Below are 18,305 nucleotides of genomic sequence, written 5' to 3'. Positions count from 1 at the left end.
GTAGAGAGAGAGAGAGAGAGAGAGAGAAAGAAAAGAGGAATTGGATACGATGGGGTGTGAATTTCATTTTGGCCAATCAGGGGACCGGCTGGTCACGATCAGCTCTTTCGTCCGCCGTGGGTGATGAGAAAAAAATTACAAAATCCACTACAATCCGTTTTCTAGACTGCCAGAGCTCTGTTCGTCTTATTTGAAGCGTGAAACTAATCCCTCGAAATCGATACTCTGGTGATTTCATTTGCTATTTTGTACTCGAACGTTTAATATTATATCGAGTGTAATACACTCTAATTATTTCAGAATAACATTTGTTTTCAAAGCAGCGATGCGTAAACATATTGAAACTGTTTTGAATGCTGCAAGATAATCATTGACAATGTCAATGCGCTACGCCAATATATCATAAATAGTTTAAGCTCGTAATAAAATTGGAGACTGATAACAAAATTCTTTAAATTAAAAAACGATGAAAAGAAGATTTTCTTTTGTGAAATTTTTTCACAAAAAAAGAAGAGAACAGAGTTCTGCCACGAAAAGTCCGCTATTTACAGCCTAATTGAAAACACCATGACAAGAGGACACTGACAGTCGGTGTGGTGCGTGCGAGTCGGTACAAAATCAAGTTTCGCTTCATTTTAAAGACATCATAGACGACATCTGTACGTGTTTACTCCAATGTCTCTCTCGTATAAGTTGGGTATTTCATGTACACATTTATATTGTCTTACGAAAATTAAAATGAAATGGGCGAGAACTGGGGTATTTGATCGATGGAAAAAAAAGAAATAATAAAATAGAAGGGAGGATTTTTTGTGATCTGAAGATTTTCACAGCATGGCACTTCGGTTTCATGATCTTTTAATCCATTCTTGAGCCAGTCCACCTTTGTGAGAGTTAAAAATGGAAAAAATAAAAAAATATAGACAACCGACTCTACAATTTTTAAGGTCTATCCCTAGATAAACTAATCATGGCCACATAAATGTATGCATAAGAAAAATTATCCAATCCCATTTTACATCTTTATGATAGGAATATGATTGGGTAACTTTTTTTATGTATATAATTATACAGCTGTGTAAATTTATCTGAATAGACTCTTGAGATGTTTATGAGAAAGTATACGACAATCGTTTTTTTCAAAGTTATATGAAACTGATTTATACCTGTATCGTCGATCGAGTATCTATATATGTATACTCACCATCGAACTTTTTTCAAATGTTTTTAATGTTTTAATGACTTTCTTCGACATAATATCGCAAATATCGCAAAACGATTACGTTTTTTTTATATAAGTTTTTGATAATTCATAACGCAGATAAGATGTACTATTTTCAAAATGTTAGCGACGAAAGCTACGTTTTCTTATCAAGTCATAAAAATTCATGCTCACGTATTTTATTAGAATAAAATAAGATATTGACGATTCGCGATTATAATTGCACGTTTTTCTTCCTTCGCGATGAATATGAAGTGCCATACTCTTTAGCCACAGCTACGAAAGTATACGCGAATTAAGCTCCATTAACTCAATCGACTCGAGATATCCATTGCAAATGGAGTTTTATAAATCATAATCACGGAGATTAATAGAAAAGTTGACGCGATAGACTAGCGACATGCTATTAATTTAGCTGCAAAAAATCATTTTGTTTTCATAAATCACCATTACCGTTTCCTTTCAATCAAAAATCCATTCAAATGTGTGTGTGTGTGTGTATGTGTTACTTCGCAGCGAAAATTAAACTGCTGCGATTGATGTAACGAATATATTTCATATCTCTAAAACTGACGTAACGTAAAATATTTTTCTAAATAAAATAAAGTAAAATATTTATCTAAATAACTATTTGGACATGAGAATCAAATTTCCGATAATTTCGAAAAATAAATAAATATTTAAAAAAGAAGTATAATTTATAATTATTACTGCATAAATGTTATTCATATATATAAATATATATTAATTTGATAATGAGAGTATTTATTTGGTGGTGATTAATTTGCGTAATGAGATACGTAATTCCGGCAATATATTTTGGCAAAATACAAATCTACTTCTAATCATGTGACGCTCTGAAATCAAATAGTGATCGGTCAAGTCAACAATAACGCGAAATTAATCCACACTATAATGGAGCCATTCGCCTGTTTCCTCATAATTTATAGTTTGCATGACCAACAATGTTAATTAACCCGTGTTCATTACGCCTATATATATATATATCATCTCTTAAATAGTTTATTAGTTAGAAAAGCCATGCATGCATGGTAAAGCAAATTTGTTTATGCTTAGTGAAGGAAGATATTCTCGTTGTATAATAGAATGTTAAGGACAAGCAATGGAAGAGAGAAGGTGGAAAGAGAGAAGGAGAGAGAGAGAGAGAGAGAGAGAGAGAGAAACGCACGCGTGAAAAGGAAAAGAGACGAAGACATGTAAGCGTAAGAGATGAAAAAAAAGATAAGAGGAAGACACCGTAAAAATCGTAACAATCGATGTGTGTACTGTCATTTCTTTTTTTTCGCTTTTATTTCTGATTTTGCACCGCACGCACGCACGCACGCACGCACGCACAAACACGCGCGCACGTGGTCTCAGGCATACAGTGTATCAGCTCAGTTCTCGCGTGAGACCAAGGGAAGGAGTGATCCCTTTCGGTGATCCTCGTGGGTGTATATATTTTCTTCGATTGCGTACTCTTTTTTTTTGCAACATATCTAGGGCAACTGCTTCTATCACTGCGAAATCGTGCGCCCATCTCGTTTCACGATCATTTTTCTCGGCGCGCGAGCGCAACGTTAATTATTAACAAATCCGTGTGCTAATCAATACTATAAATTTAAAAAAGTATATAAAGAGACAGTATATATGCAGTATATAGTATACAGAGTTACGAGTATATAATAACACAATAATGGCGTCTTCTCTATAAGCTTGCTCAGCCCTGACTCGAGAGAGTAAAGCTTTTTTTTTATTTTCTTTGGCGAGTTAGTAAAGCTTAGAGAAATATATTTGCGTTATGGTTAGATAATAGAGAGAAAAAGAGATAGTATAGACTTGTGACAAATAGATACGTTATAAGAGAGCGAGTGGATACAGTGTGCGTTTAGCCAGACAGCGAAGATAGACGCAGAGAAGTAAACAGGCGGATTGAGAACGGCACGTCACGCGGTAAGAAAAAAAATAAGAAATAGAAAATATAGAGGATAGAAAAATATAGAGAGAGAAAAAAGGGGTAGAGCAAAAATATGTAACCGGCAAAAATATTTTTCGTTGCGGCACTTCATATCCATGTAAAAAAGAAAAATCCCCTTTCTTATTAATTATGTTCGACTGTTCCGTCACGCTTCGCAAAAAGATCGCGATTAAAAAAAAGGTAGATCGTCGTAGATCATCGACTAGATCGAGACAGGACTGATCAAGATTATAAAGATTTATAGAATATTAAAAATGACGTCAAAAGATTTCTCCACGCGTCTACATCATGACAATTTTTTCGATTGTTTTCACGTCTTGGAGCGGACTCGCGCGGCAAGAGAGTGTGTTTTCTACCAAGAAAAACATCGTGAGAGAGAGAACAACAATCGAAAGAGAAACGTATGTACAGAAAGGGGGATGGGCGGAGAACGAGAGACAACGCGAAGAGAGAGATCGGGGTGGGAGAAGAGTGATACCCCATATCGTCTGATATACGCGGGGGACGGGTCGGCAACTTGAGGAGGAAATGATCAAAAAGAAACGTGCGATCTGGCGGTTGCTCTCTTTCTCCTCGCATTGTTCGCCGTTGTCGCTGCTTTTCACTTTTCCTGTACCTCGTAGTCCCTTTTCCGAACTTCACGCTCCAAATCCCACTTCTGACCCTCACAAAGGTAGACGCGGTCGTAATACATTTGGCAAATCTTCTTCAATTCCACTACAAAGAATACGGAGAGTCTCTCAGAAATCTTTGGTTCCTCGATATGTTTATTTTTCTGACAGCTTAGGCGGCGAAGGGGGAGCATAGCCAGCACAGGCGGAGTGAGAGACGGACAGCTTTAGCGTGCGATCATCGCGCGCGACATACCGCGTGCGATATGTAAGCTGGGATCATCCACTAATCTCAAGTTACGAAAAAGTAAAAATTATCATAATATTATATATATATATATATTCAGCTCCAAATTAAATTAAATGTGGGATATAAAAATAAAAATTATTAATCTGTAAGAGAGTTTTATTGGAGTTTTTAAATAAAATGTAACAGTAAAAAATATTTTGTACTTGTGTTAAAATCGATCCTTATCAAAATCCTTTTGTTAAATTTTTATCATTTTTAAATTTTTATCTGAATGTTAATTTAACATAATACAATTTAAAACGCAATTTATGAATGGATAATATATTTAAATTTAACAAATTTTCCAACTGTGATAAGAATTAGAGAAAAAGAATTACAACATATGTATAACTGCAAATTTTTTGGAAATTTATAATTAATATTATTAATAATAATGACAATATTATTATTTAGTAAATAAATAAACGATATCGAAGAGTTCCTTTTGCTTTATAAAATCTAAGCGTGTGAGAGAGAGAGCCCAGCTTTACATATTTTAGCGAAGAATATAAACTGCATGACTCGAATACTAATGGCACACCACAAACGACGCTAGAATTCCAATGAGAGAGTTCTTGATCTCACAACAAGCAAAACTTTCCGAAATCTCCGATTCGAGTAAATTGGCGATCCCTCTCTCGCTCCACGTGCGCGGTAATAAAAGTTGCGCGATGCTCGAATGCTTAATCGTATGGGACGTTGCGTCGCGTCGGGGAAACTCGAGATGCTTTCCTCGAGGCTCGACGCGGGTTAAAGCGGGCGTAATTCCGCTCTGAACCCTAAAGTTCCTTTTCTTAAAGTGAAAATGGAGATCGCCCTGTCGTTGATCCTGCTAGATGTATCGCGGGGAGTATACGCGGTCTTGGCTGAACACCTTCGAAACTTCGATCTTCGACCATTCGCACGTCCCGGATTATCCTGAACGTGATCAAAAGCGCCACGGCCCACGAATGAGGGTATAATGACATGTTGACGATATGTTATCAAAAGTTCTATTATATTCTATTATTCTATTATTCTACCGTTGCTCGTCCAACCGTTTATTAGTCCAAAACGAGAGTTTTAATCCAAACTCAGTAACTACATCAATTTAACAATAACATCATATCGATGTTATAATTGCAACAACATAAACGCAATGTAGCGCGTAACAGTTAGATATATTGTTGAATATAAAATAAAATATAATATTGATGTTGGTGTTTATTGAAAACTGATTAAAATAACTGAATAAGGAGACTATTTGAATGAAATTGTGTAAGATGAGAACGAAATTTTGTTTTTGTTTTCCATTCTCGCGCGAGCACTTTCCGATGCGATCTGGTCTTGTCGAAGTAACAACTGCAATCAATGCAATGGCTAATGGCGCAAAATAAAAATAGAAACAAAACGTTAACGTTAAGGCTCGCGCGATGCAAATAAAAAAGTTAATGTTGGTTATGTTCCTTCAAACTGTCCTCAAAGTTTCATAGAGAGTTTGGAACATTAGTGTCTCGCGGCATTTTCCTATCTAAGAGACGTGCAAACGTGCTCGAACCGAAGGTTCAAAGACCCGTCAACCAGAAACGCCTTCGAGAACCGTTCGACCAAAAATGTCGCTCGGTCAAGCACGTACAGCAGAGTTAAAAAATCATGTAGACAAGGGCATCGGGAGAAAGGGTAAAAGTTGGGCAAAAATTATCTATGCAAGTGGACTTCGACAGGCTCTCTCTTCTTTCAGGCAAGCCGATCGTAATTACCTCCAGCTCTTTCAACCTAATTTGCCTCTCGAGGTCATATTTATCGCCCTCGAGTAAGGATAGTCTGTTCCAATATGCCGAACAGATCGTCTGCAGCTCGGCTAAAAGAACAAAAAGTTATTGGAAAAAAAAGAGCAAAATGGAATCCGCTGAATGTGTTTTGTCATCCTTGCCGTTGGTTATCTTAAAAATTCGTTATTATATTATAATTGTTTAGCTTCAAAAATTAAAAAAATGCAGGAATTAAAAAAACAACTACGGCACTACATAAAGATATAAAATTGAAAACGGCTGTTTCCAATTCATTGATATCGGATAGGGTAAGAATGATAACAACTTTTTTAATTTAATTTGTTATCATTTTTAACATATCAGTATCAATAAATTGTTCCATTGTTTTAATTTATTTTTTTTTAAACTATGATGTTCAAAAATGATGAAAAATAATGCACGTGACGCCCTGCGATTTTCTGTGATGATTTATATTATTACTACTAAGAGGATTATTTGTGAGGGAATGTAATTATCACGGGGAGAATAGAAAAGAAATGAGTCTTTCGCGTTGGAAGCGAGAAGCACGAAGCTGACAATTGCGTGATCGTTAACCTATCACGGAATGCAAGTGGGAGATGAGAGAAATTCGACGAAAGGAAATGAGCGGGTGAAAAATATAGGAACTGGTAAGAGTGTGAGTCTAGTAGTGCGGAATCGTAAGTATAAAGTGAAGAAAGTTCTTTCTAGTAGAGAATTTCTACTACATTGCGAGAAATCAACGTTACTGAGACAGATCTACATTGAGCGATTCTACGAGTCGCGAAGGGTGCTACGTTAGGAGCTGCTGCTAAGAAAATACTCAGCCTCGATGTCTACGCCTAATATTATTACAGACAGCTTATGAGTATGCAAATCGGAACAGTCGCTAGAAATAGTGAGATGTGCTTCGCGCGTGAAAAAAAAAAGTAAGAAGAAAAAAGATGACTAGAGGATAAAGAGTATTGGCGTTAATCGCAGCTCATCTTGTTTGCAAAAAAAATCTTTTTTTCGACCTCCAAATCCTTCCTGGCGACTTCGTACTCAAGGTCGTACTTCTCCCCCTCGAGAACGTTGATCCTCTTATGATACTGGGTCAGAATGGACTTCACACTAGCTGTTAAAATTCAAGTCACTCCTTAAAAAAATGCTCGCGACTTAATCGTTTACGTCGTAGATATTGATGTAAATATCGCTACATACGTTCAGAAACATAGTAGTAGCAACTATATAGACGATAATTATACAAGTAGTTTTATATTTAGAATTAAGGTACAGTTGTAATAATTATGAAATAATTTATTCAACTGTGCATATTAATTCTATATATAAAATTTGGATGAATATTTAAAACAGGGAAAGCAGAATGAGCGACAGTTAAAACCTATTGAAGGTTATTGGGGACCTCATGACTTTGCAACATATGTCAAGGTTAAGAGTCATTGGAGTTACTTCCCTGTTCGAAATATTTATCAAAATTTGTACAGTTTTCACCTATTGCTACTGTCATGTTTTTTTCTTTGAATACTCTCTAAGTAACGGATATATTGTTGCAACGGATGTATTGTAATTTTTTGCAAAATGTAAAAAAAATATAGCGATAACAATTAAATATATAGATAGTAACTGTACTTTATATTGTGTAGAATTTATGTATTAATAATAGCAATAATTATAATAGTTTATAATTAAATAGTTTATTCAATTAGAGATACATTAATTCTACCTATAAACCTTGTATAATTACCACCTATACAGTTGCCACATCTGTCTTTTTCTCTGAGTGTACTGGAACGGGTACATGTCGTAATTGATGTATTGCATGTAACTTTTCGCGGATAATATATACGGAGTCCATTTCGTGTGTATGACTTGAACGGCAGAGGGTGGAAAACGTGAGTTTGAGGGAGGGAGACCGATAGTGTGAAAGCTAAGTCGAAATGTTATAAACTGTCGCTGTTTCGCAATGGTGTGAAGAACTGTCTCAAGTTTCTAGCGAACGAAAGCGAGCTCTTAAACCGAACTCTCTTCCAAGAACGATTTCCGAGTGCAGACATCACTATGAAATTTGAAACAATCTTGTCGTCTAGGAGCGATGATACAGATACACATAGATATTCGCGCATTGATCGAAAATAACGGAGGGGAAACAGTGAATATACAATTCTTTGCAAAATGAGAAAAGCATCAGAGTTTCTCGTAAATAATTACAATCACTAGAAAATATTATGGTGTTGTATGAAGCAGTGTATAATAATGTATTATTGTATATTCGGATATACCTAATATACGTGTTCCAAAATCGATGTTATTCTGTTATTTCTTTTTGTGTTTTGCGAAAATAAAGTAAGTAGTGACAAGCCGTATTAATACAATAATCAAGATGCGAATAATCCATAGTGTGTTCTTAAATTGCCATTAAATTTGCCAAAGATTCAAGAACAAAGGATTGAACGGAGAGAGCAGAGAGAGAGAGAGAGAGAGAGAGAGAGAGAGAGAGAGAGACAGAAGACAGTATGAGAAATCGCGCGCACATTAATGCGAAGAAAAACAGATGCTGACAGAATCAAAAGAAATCGACGACAATTTTGTGTTACGTAGAGATAGAACAAAAAGAAAAGAAAAGTATGAATGGAAAAACGGTGCGACGAAAGAATGCGAAGCTCGTGTCTCTTGTCCGGTTACAGAACGGAAACTACGACAAAAGATTCAAGTTTCAGTAAAGAGCAGTTAATCATTCACGGAGTTGCTCGATAACGATTATTTATTGGTTGATGAAAGTAGCCACGATACGTAAGTCGAAGTTGCAATTCCTTTAAAATGAATATGAAAGCTTTTAATTACGATATTTTGTAATCATTGTTATAAGAAATAATTATATAATTGTACAGAGCCAAAAGTATTAGGCATCTATGTTTTTTCATTTATCTGGAATTCTATATTGTTTCCTATTGGTTACCAGCATTATAAAGGATCTCGAAATAAAGAATAATTTTCACAGCAAATGCTCTGAATCAATTTTTAAGCTAAAATGTGTTAAATAATTAATACTTGATACTTTTGGCCGAGACTATAGCAAAGATACATATTTTATTATTTCTTTTTTAAAAGTTTTTGAATTATTCCATTTTTTCTTTTCAGGTATCTATAAAAAATTGCTCTACTTTTTTATTATTTGTCATCATTTAGGTGCTATTTTCGAGTGTGCGTTATTGGCGATGGCTAAATATAGCCGGCATGTTATAAAATTGTGCAATCCAGCAATCTCGTGGCGATGGTCTCTTTGCCAAAACTCTAATTACATTTTGTCATCGCTTTACGTAAATGTGCAACCGGGCGGAGATCAGTGCGTTACATAAGTGCAACAACATTGAACATCGTTATTATTACTGTATCATAAGTGCCGCGTTATCATACTGCACGTTGCGGAAAACGTTCTCGCAATTGTTGCTCTCTCGAAAGTACCTCAAAGTCCTTCTTCTTAACAACATATTCGATGTCAAATTTTTTATCCTCCAATGCCGAGATCCTATTGTGGTACTCGCGCAGCACGCGCTTTAGGGTCTCTGTGTAGTTTATTAGAAACAAAATAATGTAAAACAAAATAAAGCGCATGAAAAACGTCACAGTTCGCGTATATTGTCTGAAACGTGTCTCAAGTTATTGTACTTTCTCATGTATACTTTTTTCTATTGGGATCGAAAAATTATTTCAGAGTAGAAAGAATTCTCAGTGATGTGCTAATTAAATCTTGAAAATCGTATACCAATTATTATACTTTCCTCCGCATGTTCTGCATTTTCGAACAAAAATTTACTAACTTTTTGTAAAAAAGATTAATAAAGCACGATGGGAAATGGAGTAACATAAAATTTCGACCTTTGAAACTAAAAATTAACACTACGTTTCATTATTGTGACTTAAAATTTTCATATTTTTTATATAAATGCAATTGTGCTAAAATATAAAAATTATTGCACAGATCACATCTAAGAAATAAAAACGTTTTCTCTTAAAAATCAAATTCTTCAAAATTGTTTCTGTAATTCACACAAATCGACATTGTATTAACATTTCGAATTCATCGTTTCTGTGCAATAATTCTTGCTGCTAATGATTAAAAGTAGAGATAAATCCAAGAGGTAAATTTATAGTTTTATTCAGGACAACGCGAACTTTGTCCGAATGTAAAAAATATCTCTGCTAAATATAAATGTATTATAAATGTATTTCGCAGGATTGCGTAACGAAGCAAAATACCTTCGTTGGCTTCGTCGACGATCTTTGGTTTTCCGCAACGTTCCTCGATTATGCGCCTCCTTTCGGCCGCTTTTCTTTCCTGTTCCTTCTTCAATTCCTCGGCGGCTTTCTTACGCAACAGCAACTGTAAATATATGAAAAATTCGTGAGATTCGACTCAATAGGAAGAAAAAATATTTCGTAAGACGAGAGAGAAGTTTCTCCAGGAAAATGTACTCTGAAATATTTACAGGATCCACCAATGAATCAATTTTTAACTGCGTGAAATTGACATAATTTAAATGGAAATTAAATTTGTATATTCAATAGTATACTAGGCTATATAAACCGTATGTGTGAACAATTTAACCCATATGCAATGAAGTAGATTATTGTTACATTTATTTAATATAATATATTAAATATAATATATTTTATATATATATATATATATATATATATATATATAAAAATGCCTTATAAATATATAAATTGCCTATTATACGTCCACATTATCAATTAATTACATATTAAAATGGTTATTAAAACAAATAGATTTAAATGCAATATAATTAATCTTTGTGTCTATATAAATATGTACCGTACAATAACAGAAAGGTGAAACGGAAGTAAATTCATACGCGCTAAACTCACAATGCTCGAGAGAAATATTACCATTCGTGGTTTACTCACGAAATAATTTAAGCTCGCGACTAACGCCTTTCTCTCTTTCGGTCAACGGCGAGATAACGTCGCGTCGGTTGGTATTCGACGGGATAGCAAATATTGACGCAACGAAAGGAAGGAAGGAAGGAATTAAGGAAGGTGGATTTACGAGAAAATAACATGCCGGCGCGGCGCGCGCGGGACCAGTAAACGCAAGAAGATTCTTCGAGAGGTAATCTACATACACATACGGAAACTTTACGTACTGCGACTGCGAATGTTCACGACGATGCATGAAGAGAAACCGGAGAAGGAGAGATACATGGATGTTCTGTAGAATGTTGCACGACGATGGATACAGAATGGCGAACGTAAGGGACCATAAAGTAAAGGTAAAAAGGCGAGATAAAACTTGAGAAGTTTCGGACGCTCCGCCGCGCGCTGCTGGGAAACAGAACATTGAAATACGAAGTGGTGGAAGCGGGGAGAATAAGAGAAAGTAATACAGAAATGGATGTGGCCGTTACGAGAAATATTTCGCGAGAAAATCGGCGCACAAAGGGTGCAGAAGATGATTACCGCGATATTGCTCGAACAACGCAGGAGAAGATTATAGCGTGCGATGAGGCAATCGAGTCAAGTTAAATCGGGAATGAGATCAACTTACAATTAATTGTCGATAATAAACATTCGATGCGACAGCAGTATTAATGTAATATAAAACATTTTTGAAAACTTGACGCGGCATTAACGTCTGTTTTATCGTTGACGAGAGAGAGAGAGAGAGAGAGAGAGAAATGACGTAAGATTCGCGGTCGGACTTACTGCGATCGAGTTTTTAAAGAGGATATCCCCACGACTTGTGAAAACACACTTGATCGTGCGAACCAAATTCAAAAGGGAAGAAACAAAAAACGGACTTACCCTAAGCTTCTTCTTCCTGTCGGGGGTCATAAAACCCTTCTTCGCCTTCTTGGCTTTGGAAGCCTCTTCGAGGCGGGCGCGGACCTCCGCCCTTTTCCTCTCGGTCTCCGCCTGTTTCCTCTTCTTTTCCTGCATTTTTCGTGCGAAACTCCCTTAAAACATCTCATCTGAGAAAGCCCCGAAGCGTCTCATGGAACGCGAATTCAGAAAGTATTGCACAATACGAGCTCTAACATTTTTCGCACCCCCATCCCTCTGTCTAAACTTTCACGAGTCGCAAATGAAAGAGCAAGTGCAGTTACAAAGTAATTAATTTATAGTAATTACTACAATACAAATTTTCTTAAGAAATAAGTATATTAGAAAATTATAAGTAATATAATATATTTTAAAATAATATCAGTTTTTAATCTAATATATTTTAAAAATATACATATTAGAAGAAAAATAACTTTTCTAAACACTCTAACTTTGCCATTATTTACATTTAGGGCTATTAATTATCTCTATGGATATTAAACTTTTTGTTGTATAAAATAAAAACGTAAACAAGAAGTTTTTTTCTGTATATTACATATATTCCGAGTCTACTTTAAGGAACGTCTTATTGTTTCTAATTATTTTCACAAAAATAATATAGCTAATTTGAAATATTTGCAATGAGTTTTATTTCGTAATAAAACGAGCGTAAGCCCTGTTCCGATGAAAGGATTTCTTTCATCCGCTTGGTAAGTGGCCGTCCTTTAAGAGGCGACTCTACGTTTCATAGCTAGTTTCTTCTCTTACGTACATCCTCGATGCGCTTTCTCTGCAAAAAAAAGAGAAAGAAAAAACATTTCTCGTTAGTATATTCTCTGTGTCATGGATCGCACGTACGACGATATCTAAAACACTTTTTGCAGAGCGCGATCCTTTCGACTGTGAAAAAGGATATTTTTCAACGAGATATTGAAAGAGCGACAGAGTACGAGAGAGTTAGAGAGGAAGAAAAGATTACGCGTTCAGTGTTCCAGATTTCGCCATCAAGGAATACCTTGCAAAGCATTAGCGTAGCGACTGTGTTTTCGCGTGTTTCATGGCGATGCAGAGCTAATGGAGTCTGTCTTAAGTGATATAACTTTGTCGCTGTTAAGCGCTACAACAGCGTACCCAGCGAGCATCTTGTAATATCGTTTTGCGCAAATTGCCGCGTTTTCGCTTATGACATTACGCGCGGCACTTTCGGCCGACCATTAGCTTTGCCTTCTACAAACTGTGCAGATCTTACCAACCGGTGCGATATGTGTTTTTATTAAAAATAAATCATACAAGAAAAGAATAATATATTTTGCTGAAGTCTCTCTGGTTTGAAAATAGCTTTTGACATTAAAATAATTATGTACTTAAGATGCTCAAAATGATTATTCGAATATCAAAACTTTTTGTAATATTATTCATTATACTTAACTTATAATCAGTTATCTGGAGTACTTTTACATCCCAGGAAAGAAATAAGTGAATTGTTGTAAAATATTGTTTTGTATGGGTATTGTTTAACATATCTTTGTTCTAATTTTTTGTTTACAACTCTTTGTCTTTCTCTTTTAATAATTGTTCTTTATAAACTTTTAAATATGCAATTCCATCGAAAACCCGCAATATAACAGCGTTATATATCAATTATTATTATATATATATTTATTTTTATATATTTATTTTTCAGTTATATATTTATTTTTCAGAAATAATATCACAATAATAAGCTATTTAAGGTGATTATTCTGAAAATTATAAATTAAATCTATATTCATAACGTTCTTAATAATTAATAATTACTCTAATTAAATGGAATAACACAATTAATAATATACAGTGTTGTTAATAATAGTAATTTTAATTGGGAAGTTTCTGTTCCCAAGTGAACGTTTACGAAAAAAAAAAATTGACTACTTGCGAGCCAAATATCCTACATAATTATTTTAATAGCTTAACAAAATTATTTTCGGATCTGTATCCAGCTAAATTTTTTAATTCTTCAGCAAAATGTTCTTTCCGTGTAGTTGCATATATGTATAATACAGAAGCGATAACATGCAAATTTTCATAACATGACTGTACATCTCGAATAGACATTATAATAACACCGTGACATGTACACTTAAAAAATTTTTCTTGTTCGTTACAAATGCTATTAATATTTATTGATGATTACATATTTGTGAAACGCGATTAAAAATACAATAATTTTTCTTTTCTTTCTTTACTTTTATTAACTTTTATTAACCTTTCTTCAATATAAAGTGCTAATTTAAATTTTATATATATATATATATATATATATATACGGTGCATGCTGCACAAACTCCGTGGTGATTAGATGCATTACACACTTATACATTTATAATGGAAGAAAAAGAAAGCATTAGAGAGACATATAGCGCTATAAAGAAGAGCCTGAAGAGAACAATCACTCCACATGCGATTTATATACATCGATATCTACTTTACCCCAGATTTGTTTGATCGTTTTATGTTTGTTTGTATGGTGCGCGTTCTCAAAAGTTTTGTTTTACTTTTACTATATAACAGCTCCCCAATTAATTGGAGAAAAAACCAAAACACTTTACATGAAGAAGCTTGTGAGTTTGCTCACAATGGCACAGCAAAGAACAAGAATCATTTAATGCACAGTTTTAATTATTTATTTTGATAAATAATAAATATGTAGATGATTTGATAAATATAATAGATCAATAATTTTAATTTTTTGCCCTAAAAAATCAAAATGGTATATATTAAGGTTATTGATTCGTCATAACAGTCGCATTGGTTGCATAACGTAATCAATTTGACTGTTCTTGAAATACAAAAAATACTTGTTAAATACAAAAATATAAGAGACACATATGTTTTCAGCCCAATTTTAAAGAATGAAACAATCCTTTAAAACTTAATGGAGATAAGAGTATTTTCAAAATATTAGATTTCTGAAAAATCTAAATACATAATTAAAAAAAAAATATATATATATATATACATGTGTATATAAACAAATATAAAAATTTGGTCTAAAACATTTTTCTATATATTCCACTGTTTTATTAATAATTGATTAGAATTGAGTATAAGCATTGGAAGTATCGTTTCATCCTTTAAATCTCAAATTATGCTGATATAAAAAAAGTATATGTCCTTTAGATTTATGACAACAACATTTCAAGGAGAATAAAATTTGTTCTGTGATAGAACACTTGTCAGAGAAATGCATGATAGTGTAACTACAAAATACAAATTTTATGTTATGTAGAAATAATGTACAGTTAAATAAATTATATTATAATTCAATAAATACAATATAGATCATCCAATTATATACATACATTAATTCTACAAACAAAATTTATATATCATTGTGTATTTATAAATGTTATAAATGATTGTCTATAGTTGACATCACTTTTTCTCTGAATGTAAGTTTCAAAAGTATTATGAAAATGTAAGATATTTTAAATCTAATAACAGAATTTAAATCTTTAATAGATTTTCTGTAAAAGCTCTGAATTAGAAATTGTTAAGAATTTGTTATACCCTGTAAACAACGATGAAACTGAAATAACTTTAATTGTACACTTGATGTAGTATCTATATAATGCAAGCTCCGTAATTATCAATAGAAAGTTTGTGTAAGAAAGACGTTTTCCTACGTCGACTTGGTGAGTTATTGCTCGTGACTCTGAGTAAACGAACTATCTGCAAACTGTGTTCATATAACGATTTTAATCAGTAAATGGAAATTCTACCGATCTTCGGTAAATGTTATTATTCATTAAATGCGCAGAATTTTTCTTCTTCAATATGTACTGACAAATATCAAATATTTTCTCGTTTCGAAGACAAAATTTCGTCTTCTTCGTGCCATCGTGAGCAGAAGGAGTGAAAATGTGACAAACGGATAAATTATTTTAAAAGTATATAAGAAAGAAACAAAAAAGAGAAACGGTAAATCGATTTTGAAAGGGTACAAGGTCATAAAAGTACAAGGTAAAATATAAATTATTAGAATACGCGGAAATCAATGAATTAAGATCACAAATCTTGGCCTTAAATCTACAATTGAAAATCTGAGAAGACTAACTTGTTCCCGTAAGGTAAGGACGCGAGTGACAAATAGCTTGCTCGAGTAGCAGGAAAGAAGAGATATAAAGTAAGACGAAGAGATTCGGAGCGTAGTCCAGATTCGCGTTAAATAATGCCGAAATAAGGACGAGAGTGTAACGATAAAACAGACAAAAAATCAGGCCATAGAGCATATAACGGAGACATGTCGGTCGTAATATGGCTAGTCCCACTTCTCGTTTCCTACAGAGCGAAAATTTTACGGTGAAATTTGTGGAATATATGTTCCCTACTCTGCACTGGTCCAAAAACCTTCATTAACTTTTACATTTGCGGTTCGCGCCGCGCAAATTGGCTTCATTATACGAAAGAAAACCACTATCCCACTGCACAAACGAAGAATTGTCGTCCACGAGGTGGACATTACGTAGGAATGATGTCATAATCATCAAGGTAAAGAGCGTGGGGAATGAATTGCTTATTTATAAGAATGCAGAGATGAAAGTCACCAAACTGGTGGAAAATTTCTGTTCAAGAATTTTTCTGAGGACTCTTCTTCCGAGATAGAAAAATTAAATATTAAGAATGAAAAGAATATCAAACTACAAACAAATAAAAAATGTAAGTACAATGGGGGATGAAACGGCCAAGGAATATTGGGAGATCGTAGAAAGTTTCTTACGAAGGGAAAAAGAAGAGCGAAAGATATAATCATGACGAGAAGCGAGCTTCTATGATCGCCTCGTTATTTTACATAGCATATATATAAATCTTTTTCAGAGCGCACAAATTATATATAGCTCATCCTTGACCATCATTTATATCCGCTACTAAAAGCTGCTTCAAAATTCAAAAACTGTAGGAGAAAAAAAACGAGGTTCGGTCTGTTCGAAGTCCTCGGAGCTTTACACATAAAAGCTTGATATAATAGAGAAGTATATTGAAGGAAAATGATTTATTCATAGAAATGTGTATTTGAACTTTTTATTCTTTTAGAATAAAAAAGTATGTCCTTTTTGTTACGTAAAATATGTATACAGAATTGACTTTATTATCTAGAATTAATGAAATTATAAAATCAAATATAAATATAAATTAATTTCCAGGGCATTAAGTAACAAGTAGAAAAAATGTATCAGGTTTTTCTAGATGAAAAAATATAAGGCAAAAATCAAGAAGAACAAATTCAAGTAGATATTTCGTTTTTTAATAAGAAATCTTTCAATGTATATTTAAATGTGCATCAGAGACTTTTACATGAATTTAAACATTCAGAATTACAATATCAAAATTAATAAAATTTTAATGCTTTAATTTTTCATCATAAGTGTCTAAATATTCCTATACTTAAGACACTTTTTATGTAAATATTTATATTAAAAAACTAAATTTTAAAATCGTATTCGTGATTTTATTTTATCATTCAATTTTTTTTTCTATCTGTTACCAAACATCCTATAAATATATTAAATTATATAAATTAATTTTAAATTTAATTTGTGCTGAACGATAATAATTTCTAAAACGTAATATGCTTAATTATAATTTTTTCATCAGGTACTGAAATTAGAGTTCATCAAATACACTTTCTAACAAGGTGAATTAAAAGATTCGCGATAGAAACATTTAGTAGAACCATTGTTCTATTTTTATTGACAAGGTCTATACTATCTTCGCTAAAACTACAGTTTATACTAGCGGTCTCTCACAGAATCACAGAAAGCATAAACAATGCATACCTTTCAACAATAATGCTAATTTTACTGCATGTCCAACACGTAGGAAGTGCGTTCAGCGTTTCCGTTGTTCAATGTGAAAATCAGCAATGGCGAAGATCCATCGAAGGTAATATGAAAAAAAGAATGTAACATTAAGAGATATTCGCGATTTTATGAAACTGTATGCCATGGTCTTTCCTCGATCGTTGATCTTTTAAGTAATAAGAATATAAAAAATGGGAAGATATAAAAAGACTCCAGATCCGAATACACACCTAACCTCATCGTCCGCCATAGTGGTGTCTTAATGTTGCGCGCGTCTACCTAAAAAATAATACAAATATTAGTGTTATATATGTACAATAGCTGAAGACCTTGGTACACCGGCACACTATTAATAGTCGCTAATAATTCATTTTAACGACTAGAAGGGAGGGATCTAATTCTCTTCTCCTTAAAATAATAAATAACTTAAGCAGAACATAAAGTAATTGTAACACCAAAATAGTATCAATGGTTCCAATATGATTATATTATTCTAACCAATACAAATAAATTTTTTTATTTTGACGATATTTTGATGTCATAATAACATTAAAATGGCGTCAAAAATGATTTTATGATATTATTAATATTAAAAATCATTTTTGCAATTTCTTAGCATTGCTTGGAACTTGATCGAACAATATTTTGTGAAGTATTTGCGTATGCATACGTTCAAACGCTTCGACGCTTTTCCGCGATGCGTAGTAAAACGGTCGCGCAAATAGTGCAAACGAAAATAAGGTGTGTTT

At 33.5% G+C, this 18,305-nt stretch overlaps 1 protein-coding gene across 3 annotated transcripts in view; it reads right to left on the bottom strand.

Annotated features, from left to right (window-relative positions):
- LOC105617941 (troponin I) overlaps positions 1 to 17,806 on the bottom strand; it is a 24,191-nt gene extending 6,385 nt beyond the window's left edge. For 2 of the 3 annotated variants that reach the window (XM_012199476.1, XM_012199477.1), the window contains exons 1-4: positions 17,792 to 17,806; positions 11,699 to 11,827; positions 10,130 to 10,253; positions 9,335 to 9,435 (exon numbers count right to left, since the gene is read on the bottom strand). In XM_012199476.1, coding sequence (XP_012054866.1) covers positions 9,335 to 9,435; positions 10,130 to 10,253; positions 11,699 to 11,827; positions 17,792 to 17,806 — 369 coding nt within the window. Of the gene's footprint in view, positions 1 to 9,334; positions 9,436 to 10,129; positions 10,254 to 11,698; positions 11,828 to 12,488; positions 12,507 to 17,791 lie in introns of all 3 variants that reach the window. The other variant, XM_012199475.1, reaches the window with a different exon arrangement.
- Between the last annotated feature and the right edge of the window lie 499 nt (positions 17,807 to 18,305).

The sequence above is a fragment of the Atta cephalotes genome, assembly GCF_000143395.1.
Source record: "Atta cephalotes unplaced genomic scaffold scaffold00015, whole genome shotgun sequence".
NCBI classification, from domain to species: domain Eukaryota; kingdom Metazoa; phylum Arthropoda; class Insecta; order Hymenoptera; family Formicidae; genus Atta; species Atta cephalotes.
This window is presented reverse-complemented; position numbering and strand designations above follow the sequence as displayed.